Source organism: Suricata suricatta, chromosome 2 (assembly GCF_006229205.1).
Source record: "Suricata suricatta isolate VVHF042 chromosome 2, meerkat_22Aug2017_6uvM2_HiC, whole genome shotgun sequence".
In the NCBI taxonomy this organism is placed as follows: Eukaryota; Metazoa; Chordata; class Mammalia; order Carnivora; family Herpestidae; genus Suricata; species Suricata suricatta.
In genome coordinates, this window is record NC_043701.1 from 98,763,877 (window position 1) to 98,781,089 (window position 17,213).

General features: G+C 35.7%; 1 protein-coding gene across 3 annotated transcripts in view; it reads left to right on the forward strand.

The window, feature by feature from the left end:
- The window catches only part of MPP6 (membrane palmitoylated protein 6), a 96,406-nt gene that overhangs the window by 52,291 nt on the left and 26,902 nt on the right, over nt 1-17,213 (forward strand). For all 3 annotated transcript variants that reach the window (XM_029930288.1, XM_029930308.1, XM_029930298.1), the window contains exons 3-5: nt 1,318-1,470; nt 5,041-5,193; nt 6,149-6,376. In XM_029930288.1, the coding sequence (XP_029786148.1) occupies nt 1,318-1,470; nt 5,041-5,193; nt 6,149-6,376 (534 nt within the window). The remainder of the gene's footprint in view (nt 1-1,317; nt 1,471-5,040; nt 5,194-6,148; nt 6,377-17,213) is intronic.

Here is a 17,213-nt window from a genome sequence, read left to right on the forward strand (position 1 = left end):
GGGGGAGAATGCTTACCATTCATTTCCATTTTGAAAAAAAAATTTTTTGAGAGCGATTTTGCAAATGTTCAAGCAGAGAGAGAGGCAGAAGGAATAAAGTTAGGGAAGGAGAGAGAGAAGGTGAGAAAATCTTAAGCAGGCTCCAGGCTCAGTGTGGAGTCCAGTGCAGGCTTGATCCCAAAACCCTAGGATCATGACCTGAGCCAAAACAGTCATATGCTCAACCAACTGAGACATCCAGGTGCCCTTCCAGCTTGAATTTAAAACTCTTGTTTACCTTCACTATTGAAGGATAATTAGGGCTACTAATTTTCTTCTCTGACAGTGTGATTCATGGTCCATTTTCCATGGAAAAGATTGTGATACTTAAAAAAAAAAAAAGCAACTTAAGATATAGAAATATGACAGGATCACTTCCCTATCAAAATCATACAGTCTTTCAAGGTCCAGTTCAAGAGCTGCTTTCCCTGAATTGACATTTTGCTAATATTCAAAATTAGAAAATGGTAGCTTTAGGATTCTGGTGCTCTTGAATGGTTTTTTATTATTTTTTGATGGCAGTCCACATAGTAATTATATTCCTACTTTTTAAATTTTTATTCATAATCATTTATTTTCATAAAGCATAAGCAGCATCTAGAGTTTGAGCCTAGACTAGAAAGTCATGAGAAATTTATATTGGCTAGAAATTGTTTTTAAATTGCCCTCTGACCTACTTGTTTTTTTCTTTTTCTTTTTTTTTTATTGAATTAAAAAAATTTTTAAGGTTTATTTTTGAGAGAGAAAGTGAGACGGAGATAGGGAGAGAACAGGTGGTGGAGAGACAGAGAGAGAGAGAGAGAGAGAGAGAGAGAGAGAGAGAGGGGGAGGGAGGGAGGGAGGGAGGGAGGGAGGGAGAAGGAGAGAGAGAGAGGGAGGAGAGAGTCTGAAGCAGCTCCAGGCTCTGTTATTTTAGCACAGAGCCCGATGTGGGGCTGGAACTCATGAACTGTGAGGTCATGACATGAACCAATGTTGGATGTTCAACCAATTGAGCCATCCAGGTGCCCCTGACCTATTCAATTTTTTCATGGTTTAATTATAAAAACAAGTTTTCTATGACAGGAATAGAAGCCAAGATTTATTATATTGCACAATAACACATACTACAGAATCTATACATTGCCTTTGATTAGACAATTAAATTTGATTTCAGTGAATCAAACCTTGGAGTAGTATTTTTTATTTTAATGTTCTTTATGAAGAAGAAATCAAGAAGATAACCCTGGTCTGGAGCAAAACAGTATGTGATATGACTAATGTAAGTTATCTTTTCAGGCTCATGAGAGGCTAGAAGATTCAAAACTAGAAGCTGTCAGTGACAATAACTTAGAATTAGTCAATGAAATTCTTGAAGATATCACTCCTTTAATAAATGTGGATGAAAATGTGGCAGAACTGGTTGGTATACTCAAAGAGCCTCACTTCCAGGTAAGCTTTGCCTGTTACTCTGCTTTCCAATTCCCCTGTATTCCCAGAGTATTCTCTTTTATTAGTTAAGTTCCAGTTTAAGGTGATATATTTAAGATTTTTTAGAGCCATAGTTTGTAAATATGTAAATTCCAACTTGGGTATTTTAATATCCTTATATGTTAAAGATAGAAAAAAGACACACATTACTAAAACACAGTATATAAAGGTATAGCAAAAAGACATCAGAATGGATTTTCCTTTATGTAATTAAAAACAGCTTTGATTCACCATCACACCACATGCTAAAGATGTTTTTCTTACTGTGATAATGGATTTTTTTTTTCCTCACTACCAGTTTCACAGCCCTCCTTATTAAAGCTGTTGCAGTATTGCTTCTGAGACTGAGATGCAATTGATGACCTTGGAATAAAAGAGAACTATATAAGAATAGAAACTTATCCATAACATATCCTCCACAGGTGCAAAAAAATAAGCATAATCGAAGCATTGGCCTATGTCAGTGAAGAGTTATTCTGTTTAACAAAAAGTCCATTTCAAAAGAGGAAGGGAAGGAGGTGGGGAGATTTCTTATAAGCCCATAATTAAGTGTAGATTGGGATAGTATTTGAAATACAGATCAATGGAAGAGAATAAAAATCCCAGAAACACAGCCACATTTATATGGCAGCTTGATTTGTGACAGAGATACTGCACTTTAGGGGAGAAAGAATGGACTATTCAATATGTAATGCTGGGATAGAAGAATAAAGTGTCACCTGCTTTCATTGCAAATCTTAACATTGAAAATCAAGTGGCAAAACCCCTTTGCTTTTTCTTAGGGACTTTCTGTGACCCTTCAACTATGTGGCTGCAAAATATGAAGGTTTATAGTGAGATGATTTCTCCATGAATCAGTATCTTAAGTACAAAAAAAATGGACAGTTTTCAGAGACATCTTTTGTTGGTACTAATTGATTAAGATCTTATAAGTCAGAGTAAACTATTTGGACCTTATCCTGAGGACAGTAGGATACCATGAGAGGGGACCTGGTGATTGGTTACACATGATAGTTACAGAAGAGGGGTGTGGGAAGTTGACAAGGATAGAATTTCTGAAAAATAATGGATGGTCCGCACTGAGATAAGGAACACTTTAGAAGAAACTGATATGTTAATGTTAAGGTAACTGGCCAAGTTGAGTTCGTGATACTTCAGAAGCATCTGGTAGAGCTTTCAGGCATGCTGTATATTTTTCATGAATATATAAGATTTAATAAGTATATGAGTTTATATGAAGTTCAGTAAATATAATTAGCAAATACTGACAAGCAAATATTTAAAAATTAAGACATTGCATTCTTAGTACCCAGATCATTACTGTACTATATAATACTATATACAATGTACTATATAATAGTGCATATTCCTCCATACTTTTCTATGCATAAATATACATTTTTTTCTTACTAATTGAGATCCTTTTGCACAAGGTATTTTGTAACTTACCTTTTTTTTTCAGTCATTGATTTCTACTTTTCCATTTCAGTGAATCTTTATCTCATGTAATATGCATATTCCATTCAAGCATCTTCATTTGATAACAAAATATTCTTTACAGCTGGTTTGTAAATATGGGTTTCCATCCTAGACCCATCGGTGGCATTTGGTTGGACCATTCTTTCTCCCTCTATTATGATGTTGACCTATTAAGAGACCAGGCCACTGCCCTGCAGAATATCCCCCTATCTGGATGAATCCAGTAGTCTCTTTGCTGTGTTGTTTAGTTTCCCTTTTATTTCCTGTAAACAAGAGTTCTATCTAAAAGATTGATGATTCAAGTTAATTATTTGGAACTAGAATGCATCATTAGTGATGTGCTACCACATGAATTAAACTACATCAGATGTGTGACACCTAGTTAGCCCACCATTATTGATGCTGAGATTGGCCCCTTGATTAAGGGAAAAAAGTTCAATCTTCCTTTGAAATATTCTTCATTAGGACATAATCTAGTGCGTTACTGTTCTAGCATTATACAAATGCTATTTCCTGTTCAACCATTTATCTACTTATCAATACAAATTAATGCTTTCCTGAGTCAATATTTCCATTAGAGGCTTCAAAATGACATTTTTCAGATTCTCTCATTCTACATTTTATAGTTGCTGTTCTCATATGAAAAAGAGAGTTTTTCCTCATCAACTGGGTTATTAGTTACCCCAAAATGCATATCATACTGAAAAGTCAGAGAAATGTCTGATCCTTCCTTTTACCAATTTTCAAAGTAAAGAATTGTTTAAAATAGCAGTCTCAAATGGTAACAGATGAGTTTTTCAGTCCTTCTGTTTTTTAAATAGAATTGTGCAGTTACAGATTTTGCATTAATGCAGTATGTTTCAATCTTCTACAATCCTTACTCTTTTTGATTTTCAAGTTATGACTTTGGCTAGTTGTGCACAAATATTCAGATTGTGGCTCTGAAGCTCATGAGAGTTCTGGAGGTTATCAATATATAAGCAGTAGTGCAGTCACAGGAGTAGTTGACACTGCCCAAAGGAGAGAGCATAAGGTGAAAACCAAGCAGCCCAGGTTAGAGGTTTCAGCAACTTACAGCTTTTATAGGAATAATCTTTACATATGGATTTGTGACTTTTTCTTTTTGAAATTTGCTTTAGTCACTTACAGCATATTTTCATGCAGTGACCAGAAATTACCAATTAAGCTCATATCCTGATTGCTTCTATTCTGAATCTGTTGACATTTTCTTCCTTCTGTTTTGATTTGTCTTTGAACTTGCATTGCATCCACTCAAAAACTTAATTTTTTAACTCAATTTTATGTTGAATATACACAATTACAGTAAAAATGAAAAACTAAAATAAATACACAAAAAATTATAAGAAATTCCTAGAATGCTAGATCAAAGTCATCCTTGGTGATAGCACATACATAGTAAATGTGGGAGGTAAAACTGTATTCAGAATCATCTCTAATTCTTTAGGTTTTTTCCCCCTTAAAATATATATTTTATAGACTAAGCCTTTCTCGGGAATAGAACGTCTCTCATCACTGATCTGCAGATATTTATCCATTTTCTATTGGATATCTCTTTAGCAGACATTTTGTACATGTAAAGAATCTATGGTATTACTGACATAACAATTTTAGAGTAAAAATGAGGGTCTGTACCATTTGAATTTGTATGATACCTAATAAATGGGGATTGATGATAAATATTGAATGATGGTAATTGCTGATGATAATGGCAGCAGTGAAAGCCAGTGCCTTCTGCGCACCACACTTTTGAAGACTAGGGTTCAGTTTCCACTGAGCACTTTAAAAAAATATTCTAAAACTCCATCAATCTCTCCAAATCTTTTAAAACAAGGAATATAACACTATTTGTGTTACTGAAACTATTTATATTTCTTTAAAAGGTTTTGTTGCCTTTGATTTAACTCATATTTTAGAATTTAATAATGTGTGCCTTGGAATGTTTTAGCATTCCACTTGGCTAATTAACTCTTATTTTTTAATAACTTATTTCATTAGTCATTAATAACCACAAGCTGTTTTGAATCCTTATAGTCCCTCTTGGAGGCCCATGATATTGTGGCATCAAAATGTTATGATTCACCTCCATCAAGCCCGGAAATGAATAATTCTTCTATCAATAATCAGTTATTACCAGTAGATGCCATTCGTATTCTTGGTATTCACAAAAGAGCTGGGGAGCCATTGGTGAGTAGATATATCAATGCCTTTTAAAATTTGAAATCTGACATATTTGTGGTTTATTCACTCTCTCATTTTACTCTTTTTCCTAATTTGTATTATTACGAAAATTTTAATTCACATTTATCTGTTTTATCAGTGTTTTTGGCTTGTGCATAAATACACAACTGAAGCTCTCTCAACTTAATATAGCATACAAAATTAACCCCCCCCAAAAAACCAATTAAACTGAAATAGAGGCCAGAAGTTTGCTAATGGTCAGCAAGAATTATAGGCGATAACGATACTCCATTTCTTCCTATACCCTTTGAAGAAATGAACTCAAGTTGCTTGCTAATTATAGTATCAAAATACAGAAGAAAGTTATTTAACAATGAAGGCATGGTAACTCTGTAAGTAGGGAAGCTTTCTATTCCTTTCTAAAACTATTATTTCTAGGTTCCAACTATATGAAAAAAGCTGGGAATAAGGCCATTAGAATGCATAAATACTTTTTCTTCTCCTTTGAGCTTCTTTTTATTCTGTAGAATGAAATTCCCCTTGAAGTCCTTTTTTATGGAGTGTGGTGTATGTCAGTACAGTTGCTCGTGGTTTAATAAGATTAGAATATTGAGAGAGGTGGAGTGCCTGGGTGGCTCTGTCAGTTAAGTGTCTGACTTTGACTTAGGTCATGATCTTACAGTTGGCAAGTTCAAGTTTGAGCCCTGCACTGAGACCACTTCAGATCCTCTGCCCCCTCCTCCCCTTCCTTCTCTCTCTCTCTCTCTCTCTCAAAAATAAGTAAACATTAAAAAAATATTTTTTAAAAATAGAATATTGGGAGAGGAGGGAACATGGAAAAGTAGGAACAATTCACTTACCTACTTTTAGAATCATTTTCTTATATACATATTTATAAATATTTAAGATTTGTTTCTAATGATTTAAACCATTGATAATTATATTATTTTGTTTCCTTTAGGGTGTAACATTTAGGGTTGAAAATAATGACCTGGTAATTGCCCGAATCCTTCATGGAGGAATGATAGATCGACAAGGTCTGCTTCATGTGGGAGATATCATTAAAGAAGTCAATGGCCATGAGGTTGGAAACAATCCAAAGGAATTACAAGAATTACTGAAAAATATTAGTGGAAGTGTCACCCTAAAAATTTTACCAAGCTATAGAGATACCATAACTCCTCAACAGGTTAGTAATAAAATTCTTGGTAATATTAAAAATATGTTCTTTAATCACACTGTTGGGTGTTACTGCCAGTGGCTACTTTTTTTGCTAAAGAGAAAACTATGATTTCAATATTCTGAATTATCTTATTTTGTCATGAGTGAATTTTTGACTTTTTAAACAGTTAAAACGATCTTATACAGGAAGAAATAAAGAAATGTCTTTGTGAGTACAGTGAACCTTAGCAATTAATGTAGCAAACATTTTTGACACCTGGCATGTTCTGGGCATTGTATTAGGCCCTGTGAGAGGATAAGATATAGCTCCAATTAGCTCTTGCTTATTATTCATGTGATGGGCTAAATTGGGAATGTGGCCAGAAAGAGAGGATGGGTATAGATTGAGAAAAATCTTTAATACCTGGTTTGTACACATTTGACCTGATTTTTATAAGTAACTTTTAGATAAAGATTATTATTGAACAGGGGAATGTTTTAATGACACTTATCATCTAGATTCATCGTGTTAAGTGAACTTCCAAAAGGAGAGAAGTGATATTGTGTAACCCGGAAGCAGAATTTTGGAGGTGTGAGGAGGTGATTTGTGAGACAACTCTAATGGAAAGTTAACACTGAGTTCAAATATCAATGCTGCCACTTACTAGCTTAGCCTCTCTTGTGCTTCATTGTCTCATGTATGTAGTTAGGGATAATATTTATTTTCTCATAAGATGTTATGAGGATTAAATGAGTTAATTCATACTCTCATAGCAGTGCCTGGCTCATAGCACTCAACACATAGCTGCTGCTATTATTGTGATAGTGATGATGAGGTAGTGGTGGTGTAACAGAATTGTAGAGAAAGAAAAGTAAAAAAGCAATTGCAGAAAAAGATTTAGCAATCATGGTGGGGGTGTTGGAACTGAGGGGAGGGTTTTCAGACCTAGATAATGTAGACAGAGGAAATATCTAGCCTTATTTCAGATTGATGCCTTTAATTCAACTTTATTCAAATTTATTGTTTCATGAATAACAAAATTACAAGTTTTTACATAAGATATTGCCAGTGGTCTTATTTTCAATATGAGAACTTAAAAGTCTGGTTTTTATATTTCCATATAATTCTTTGAAGTAACATGTTGAATGTCTGTTTTACATTGTTCATTGAAGGATAGGATAGCTCTGAGTTCTCTCAGAGGTAAGCATGCTAATAACCCTGACAACTCCAGGCTTTATTTAGGCCTCACTGGTTGCAAGAACTCATGAAATTTGGATACTCTCCCTTTCCAAGCAAATTGCTACAGGGATTCATTTTCCCCATTTGCTTCCCTGTGTGCTTGTCTGTCTCTTCCCTCCTCCATGACCATGGCTCCCTCCCCACTGCAATGGCCAGGACTCCTTTCTCTCCAGGTCTTGTCTCTGTAGCTCCTACCTTCTTTACTGTGGCCTCTTCTCTACCTTTAGTTGTGGAATTTGTTTTGCCACTCTTCAGGTAGATTTCTAGTGTACTTAGGATGATTTGATTGTTACGTAGTTGTATTCATAGAATAAGGCAAGCTTAGGGTCCTCCTACTCCACAACCATCCTCCTTCAATAGGACAGAATATTTACTTACGAATTTTATTTTGTATATTTGACTTCTGAAAATAAATAGGCTTGTAATGAACTTTGGTTGAGGTGAAGGTAGAAACCTTGTCTTCAGAGAAAAGAATCATGAAAGAAATGGGTATTTGAAATTAGACATTTCACATCACAAGTACCTTTCAGACCACCTGCATTTCTCAATTGGCACATTTCCATTTGGACCTGAGTAGTATGGAAAAGTAGAATCTAAGATTTATTTATTATTTTTATTTTAAATGTGAGTTAGGAAGTTCCCCCCGCCCACATCCCATGGTTTAAACTAGGATTATTACCAGTTTACCAAGGCTGTCATGGACTTTTACAGGCAAGATAAATTTTTATAATCTTGATATGTTAAATATTAGCACTTTGGCTCAAATTCCTTTGTAGTTGCTGTACCTTGTGAACTGGTATGAATAGTGTGAAATGGGGGTGCCTGGATGGCAGTCGGTTAAGTGTCTTGATCTTATAGTTTGTGAGTTCAAGCCCCATGTTAGGCTCTGTGCTGACAATTAGCTCAGAGCCTGGAGCCTGTCTTCCGATTCTGTGCCTCCCTCTCTCTGACCCTCCCCTGCTCACACTGTCTCTGTCTCTGTCTCTGTCTCTCTCTCAAAAATAGATTTAAAAAAATTTTTTTAATGAATAGTGTGAAATGCCATTATATTTAGTCCCATCTTAGGCATAAATTTATTCCCATCCCATGCCTTCTCAAACTCTTTTACTAGCCTTTAGAACTGGGAGAAAAGATTTAATGGGTTAGGAGAGGTCATTCAAGCCTGAGGCTGTCCATGGGCCTATCCCATGATAGGAAAGAGACTATAATATGAAAGTTTCCAAAGGAGAGCTAAATAAAACATACCTAAAGTGTTTAAAGTGAGTGAGGAAATGATTACTAATTATGTTGGAACAATAGGCATTACCAGTGACTGTCCTGAGCACACTATGGTCATCTTTCCTAAGAGAAGTTATGTAGAGGCAAGAGCATTGAGCCTCTTCCGCTCTTCCAATGGGAGCTCCATCATGTAGTCCTGGTGGGCTTATCTTAACTCTTCCTCTGAACTACTGGGAGAGCAAAGGGAAGCCAGGAGCTCCCCCTGCCAGGTGGTGGTTTTCCAAGCATGAACAGTAGATCATTTTTATCAGAATCATTTGAGGTGCTTATTAAAAATCCAAAATTTTTCATGAGACCTAAGGATCTGTCATTTTAAATGTAAGACCAAGGTGAATTAGAAGTTGTAGCTATTTCTGAAGTTCTTCAACTTACAGAAAGGTTTGGCTCCCAAAGGCTGTTCATAATTCCATTTGTTCATTAAAGTCAAACTGATAAGAATGCTCTTATTCATCTTTAAGGCCACCATTACCTAGGCCCCAAAAATAAATGAAATTCTAGTTCAATTTCCTTCAAGGATATGCATATAAAATTTTTCAACAAAATGTTAGCAAATGAAATTTCATGTTATATTAGAAAGATAACAAGATATGTCCAAGTTGGATTTGTCTCATGTGTGCTAGGATGGTTTCATATTGGAAATCAATATATGTAACCAAACACATTAACAGATATAAAGAGAAAAACCTCAATGCAGAATTTGATATTTAATACACATTCATGATTTTTTAAAGATAAGTAAACTGAGAACAAGAGGGAAATTCCTTAATCTTAATTTTTTGAAAATACTATTCTGAATAGTTGAATATTAGAATCATTTTCTTTAACATCAGAAACTGAACTCTCAGCTGGTCTGCCTAAGACCATTTGGGTGCAGCTCCCCTCCCCCTCAAAGCCTCATTTCCACTCCAACAAAATGTAAGAACCTATCATAAACTAAGAGAAGCTTGCCAGACTTCAGACATCATTGCACATGGGTAAAAAGGAACTGCCCTCTGATGGTATATAGAGCAACAGATGACAGAACAAGTGTCTGTTAGAGTAAGTGATAACATTTTTCAGTACTCCTTAAAGAAACTAAGAATGAACAGTATCTCTGATATTGAGGAGGTAAGTATATTTGCAGACTAGGGAATGATTATTTACTTTAATAATCCTAATGTTCAGACATCTCTAGAAGCAAACATTATTCCCGTTACCAGCCATGCCAAGATATAGCAGCCGACAGAAATGCCGCCCAGCATTTAGACTACGTTGGTGCTGCGGAGGTAAGGGATGCCACAGTGGCTGGATGGAAAAGCACCACTTGCTATTGGGAAGAAGGGTGATCTTGTTCAGAATTTTAGTGAGGCTTCCAATAATTAGCAAACAGTTGACTAAATTTGTTTAAAAAATAAAACTTCAATAATTTGGCTGCTTTAAATTTTTTGTTTAGGATGAATATATAATATGTTGAAATATAGCAACCTATAGTATTTTAAAATTTGCTTTTTAGTTATTGCTTGTGCACAATTATTTGTTTGTACTTAGTTAAGCCAAAGGAGCTAGAATATAAAGTTTAAAGAATTATTAATAAAGTCTTTACCTAGTTAAAAAAATAAAAACTAGGAGATTGATGTTCACTAACACTATTTCTATTTAATATTTTATTGAGAATTTCATAGGTACAAAAAGACTAAATTATAGAAGCAGAAAGTTTGGAAAGGAGAAAAGTAAAACTTAGTATTTTTAAGTAGCATGAATTTTTTTTTGCATGGAACACCCAAATCTATAAATTATTAGCAATAAGAGTTTAGCAAGATACTTGAAAATAAGATTAATATACAAAAGTTACCTCCATTTCTGTATGTCATCAACAAACGTCAAGAAATGTAACTAAGACAAGCATCATTTGCAGTAGTCAGAGAATGTCATATTTATGTCTATGAATAAATCTAACAAAAATATTCCAGGCCTCTACACACACACACACACACACACACACACACACACACACACACAGTGATGATCTAAGTAAATATATCATGCTCATGGACAGGAATACAATATTGTGAAGATGTTAGTTTTCCTCAAAAACTTTTAGATTTAGTGAAATTCAATACAAATTCCAATAAGGTTCATAGTATTTGATAGGATAAATAGCCAAGACACTTTTGAGGCAGAAAAGTAGGAATGTGGCATTACCCATATGTAGGAATTAAGTACCATGGTATTGGCCTAGGAACAGATAGAATGATCAGTGGAATAAAGCGTTCAGAGAGAGACCTAACACATGTACTTCTTTGATAAGATGATACATCTTTCAGCGAGGGGAGACTATTCAGTGAATGAAACTGTTTATTAAATGTGGACAACATATGAAGTTGTGTTCCTGTCATTTTACATACACAGATCAAGTAAAAGGAGACACAGTATCAATGGATGTATGAAGAGATACTGAAAATCACAGTGTGAAATACCATTTTATTCGGTTGGCGAAACATGTACACATGATTCTACAGTATCTCTTCTACATGTCTAGTGATGGTGTAAATGGTATAAGCATAGTGGGTAGGGGAAAGTTCAGCATTATCAGAGTTGAGTGTTCACATATATCCAAACACCATAATTTCCTAGGGCAATTCGTATGTGTGTATAGCTGGAAACATCTTAACAAGCATGTAAATATCAAAATATCGTATGCTGTAGTGTGATGCTACTTTTATGTTTAAATACATAGTTTTAAAGAATGCTTATATATGCACAATAAAACTATACAAAAGGAAAGCAAGGTGTTAATGAGCACAAGATTCAGGATAAAGATTACCCTTCCTGGGGAAGCCAGAGTGATGGAATGGATGGAATGAGAGCAGGAGGCCCACTTAGGGTTCTAGATTGTTTTGAGTATAAGTTATGGCTATTTGTCACATTATTAAAAGAAATAAAATAAGTAGGTTTTGTGTGAACCAATGAATAAAATGTGATGTAAATTGAGAATAATTATTATTAGTATAAATTTGAAAGGGTAGTTGAATAGATATTTTTTTTTAAGGTTTTATTTATTTTTGAGAGAGAGAGAGAGAGACAGCGAGAGCAGGGGAGGGGCAGAGAGAGAGGGAGACACAGAATCTGAAGTCAGGCTCCAGGCTCTGAGCTAGCTGTCAGCACAGAGCCTGATGCGGGGCTTAAACCCACAAACTGTGAGATCGTGACCTGAGCCAAAGTCGGACGCTCAACCGACTGAGCTAGCCACCCAGGTGCCTTGAATAGATTTTTTAAAATAAATTTTTTGATGGAAGCTTAAGTGTGTGGCCCACAGATGGATATTTACCAAATAGGAGTGTGAATTGTCTCATAAGGTTTTTTTTAGCCAAGCATATTCTAGCCTCCCTGCTCATCTCAAAATGTGTGTGTGGCATCATTTCACTAAGATGAGTGCATGTAACCTGGAAAATCTTTAGAAAAATAACATCCTCCCTTAATCTTCCTGCTATTGTCATAGTGAACTTCATAGCAACTATGATTGCTGCATTCACCACCTTGTCATTCATTCTGATCGCAAATTCAGATGGACCTGAAAATACGTGTTGAGGCTGAGGGTGTGTGAGAAACCCTTGCTCTATGTTCAAACAACATATTCTCAAACAAATTACCAGCCATCTTCTGATATAACATAAGGGTCATGGTAGAGCTGTTTCTCCAGCCATTTCATTCATTTATTTTCTCCTATTAATTATTGTCATTTGGATAGGCCCAGCATAATCCTGTGCAGTACTTAATTTTTTCAGTACTTTTACATATTCAAAAAAATGTACATTTATTTATTTTTGAGGGGGTGGAGGGACGGAAAGAGAGGGAGAGATAATCCAAAGCAAGTGTTACACCTCAGTGCAGAGCCTGGCACAGGCCATGAACTCATGTCATGTGATCATGACCTGAGTTGAAGCCAAGAGTCAAACACTTAACTGACTGAGCCACCCAGGTGCCCCATACTTTTACAGTTTTTATCTTTACTTTTAAAATATATCAGGGTGCCTGGGTGGCTCAGTTGGTTAAGCGACCGGCTTCGGCTCAGGTCATGATCTCACGGTTCAGGGGTTTGAGCCCTGCTTCGGGCTCTGTGCTGACAGCTAATTCAGAGCCTGGAGCCTGCTTCGGATTCTGTATCTCCCTCTCTCTAACCCTCCCCTGCTCGCACTGTCTCTCTCTGTCTCTCAAAAATAAATAAAAAACATAAAAAAATTTTTAAAGCTTATCTTTGTGGTGTGCCTGTGCAGCTCTATTGGTTAAGTGTCCAACTCTTGATATTGGCTCAGGTCATGATTTTACAGTTGTGAGACCAAGCCCCATGTTAAATTCCATGCTGAACATGAAGCCTGCTGTGATTCTCTCTCCCTTTCTCTGCCCCTCCCTTGCTCTTGCTCTCTCTTTAAAAACAAAATTTTAAAAAATACCTTTGAGATAAAACTTCTGTAAATAGCATATTTTTAAAGTGTTCAATTTAATAAATGTAGACACATACACATATATACCCGTGAAACCATTAGCACAATCAAGACAACATACACACATACTACACACACACACACACATACACACGCACGCGCACACACATCATATCCAGAAATTTCTCCTCTGCATTTCTGGCAAGCACTGCTCTTCATCTGTTTCTATAGTTTACTTTTTCCTTATTTTCATATAAATGAAAGTGTGCAATATGAATCTTTACTTTGCTGGGGGGGTTTTTTTTTTTTATGTCTTCTTTCACTCAGCATAATTCTTTTGGGATTCATCTATCTTTGTATGTGTATTAGTAGTTGATTCCTTTTTATTGATGAGTATTCCATTGCTTGGCTATACCAGTTTATCCATTAACTGGCTGAGGAACACTTTTAATTGGTGCTGTGAATATTTACATGAGTTCCTTGGGGGAACACCTGAGATTGAAGGATTGGGTCATGGTAGGTACATGTGGAACTTTTAAAGAAGTGTCCAAACTATTTTCAGAAGTGGTTATACCAATATACATTCCCATCAGTATACCCATCTTCACCAACTTTTGGTATGGTCAGTCCTCATTATTTTAGACACTCAAATAGGTGTGAGTGGTATCTCAATATGATTTTAATATGCATTTTCTTAATGTAATATTGAATATCTTTTCATGTGCTTATTTTTTTATTTCTATTTTGATGATTTGTTTTCAAATCTCATCTATTTTTTAGTTGTTTTTTTAGAGTTCTTAATGCTTTTTTAATATAAGTATTTTATCAGAATTATGATTTGTAAGGATTTTCTTACAGTGAAAAGGCTTATCTTTTCATTCTCTTAATGGTGTAATATAAAGAGCAGCAGTTCTTAATTTTGATGAAGTCCAGTTTTTCTTCGTTTTCTTTTACAGATCATGCTTGTATTCTGTGTAAAATATTTTTGTATAACCTAGAATCATAAAGATTTTCTTCTGTAATTTTTCCTAAAAGTTGTATAGTTTTATGCTTTACAGCTAGTTCTAGAATCCATTTACTCTACGAGCTTTTGTATAGGAGGTAAGATATGAAGGTGGGAGATGCATACAGATACCCAGTTTTCCAGTGCCATTTGTTAAAAAGACTATTTCTTTCATCACATTTGGAAAAAATTTTTTCTATTTTCTCTTCAGATTATTTTTCTATTCCTGTGTCTCCTGCCTTTGATGCTGTCACTTCCACATATTATTAGGCTCCTTGAAGTTGTCCCATTGCTCAGTGATACTCTGTTCATTTATTTCAGTCTTGTATCTTCTGTATTTTTTTTTATCTTAGTTTCTATTGCTGTGTCTTCAAGTTTACTCATCTTACTTTCTTCAATGTCTAATCTGTTAATCACTTCTGGTATACTTTTTCTTCTGAAGTATTTTGGTTTTCATCTCTAGAAATCTGAATTGAGTCTTTTTTATATCTGCCATGTTTCTACCTAACATGCCCAGTCCTTCCTCTGGTTTTTTTGAACGTAAGAATACAATATATAAAATTAAAAGTAACTTTTAATGGTCTTTTCTGCTAATTCTATCATATTTTTCATCTCTGGATCACTTTTCTTTTGTATCATTGTTAATTGATTTTTCTATACAGTTTAGATTATATTTTCTTGCTTACTTGCATGCCTGGTTATTTTTAATTGGCTGTCAGACATCACAAATTTTACCTTAATTGAATGCTGGATATTTTTGTATCTTAGAATTTTTCTTAAACTTTGTTCAAAGTTACTTGAGAGCAATTTAATCCTTTCAGATCTTTTAAAACTTTAGGCTGGGACACCTGAATGGCTCAGTTGGTTAAGCACCGGCTTCAGCAGAGGTCATGATCTCAAGGTTCGTGGGTTCGAGCCCTGCATCGGGCTCTGTGCTGACAGCTAGCTCAGAGCCTGGAGCCTGCTTCGGATTCTATGTCTCCCTCTCTCTGACCCTAACCTGCTTGCACCCTCTCTCTCTGTCTCTCAAAAAAAAACAAAAAAACAAAACAAACAAACAAACAAAAAAAACCAACAACAACATTAATAAAACTTTAGATACAGCCAGAACAGGATTGAGTCTAGGGCATAATCCTTCTGACTACTTAATGCCTCATGAATTATGAGATTTTTCTACTCATCTTGATGAGAACAGAAACGATTCCTGACCCTGTATGACCTGCTGCTATTGCTTCCTATCACACTGGTTCACAAATGTGAATTTGAGTAGTTCCCTTATACCCATGCCCAGATCAGTACTCTGGTGAGGACTGGAGGAAGTGCTCTGCAGTTCTTGAGCCCTTTCTCTGTGCAGCCCTCTCGTCACTGATCACTCTCTTCTCTACACTGTGGCCACCTGATCTCCCTGGTCACCCAGCTCATCTCCTCAACTTAGAGATTGCCAGGCTCTACCTCGATCCTTCCTTCTTGAGTTGCAACCTGGAAATTTTCTTTATGCAGTTAGCTAGAGCAACTGAATAGTTCACGTTGTTTGTTTCCATTTTTTAGGGATTGCTGACTTTGTTGTCTGATGTCTTTAAAAATGGTTGTAAAATTTTGTCCATTATTTTAGTCATTTCATGCTGGAAGGTCCTTTATCCTTCACCTTAGAAGTGGGAGTCATGTTTTATCTTTTATTACAATAAGAATTTAATTTTTAAATTGGTGAATCATTCCCATGTTTCAAAATTCAAGAAATGTAGGTAGGCATTCAGTTGAAATCTCTCTTCTAATCCACTGCTATCCTAGTCCTCATTCCCCATAAGAAACCATGCTATTATGGGGCGCCTGGGTGGCTTCATCAGTTAAGTATCGGACTCTTGATTTCAGCTCATGTCATGATCTTATGGTTTGTGGGATCAACCCCTGCGTCGTCAGTGCGGAGCCTGCTTGGGACTCTTGCTCTCCTTCTCTCTCTGCCTCTCCGCTGTGCACCCTATCCTCCCCTTCCCCCAAATAAATAAATAAACATTAAAGAAAAAAAAAAAGAAAGAAACCATGCTATTAGTTTATCTTTCTAGAATTTATTTATATGCACGGAAGTAAAAATTATATATTATTATTCCCCTTCCACCTCATTTTGCATGAAAAGGTTACATAGTATACACTACTTTGAACCTTGGTTTCTCTCACCTAACCACGTATGTTTAGGATCTTTCCTTGTTGGTACATAGATTGCCTCTTGACACACACCACCACCTCCCCACCCTTTTTAATAGCTGTGTAGTGTTAGTTACATCACATAAATTCACCATCACTTATTTAACCAGTTCCCTATTATTAAACAATTAGGTTGCTTCTAATCTTTTGCTATTAGGAATAATTTAATAGTTAATAGTCTTGTACATAAGTCATTTTGCATATGTCTGAGCAACATTGCTGTTTAATACATTCCCAGAGGTGGATTACTGGGTCGGAGGATTTTTGCATTTGTAATTCTGATAGCTTTTGTCAAATTGTTCTCCCCAGGGATTAAACCAGCTTCCACTAGCCTATTAGGGAACTGCCTATTGGCCTATAGTCGTATCTACAAACTGTTATCAAATATTTGGATTTCTGCTAATCTGACAGGAAGAAAATGTTATTAAAATATAGTTTTGTTTTGAGTGATGTTGAATATCTCTTAAGGGTTTTTTTCTAAAATTTTTTTATGTCTTTATTTTATTTTGAGAGAAAGAGACAGAGTGAGCAAGGGAGGGGCAGAGAGAGAGGGAGACACAGAATCTGAAGCAGGCTCCAGGCTCTGAGCTGTCAGCACAGAGCCCGACGTGGGGCTCGAACCCACAAACCGTGAGATCATGACCTGAGCTGAAGTCGGACGCTTAACTGACTGAGCCATTCAGGCGCCCCATATCTCTTGTGTTTAAAAGCCATTTGTACTTCA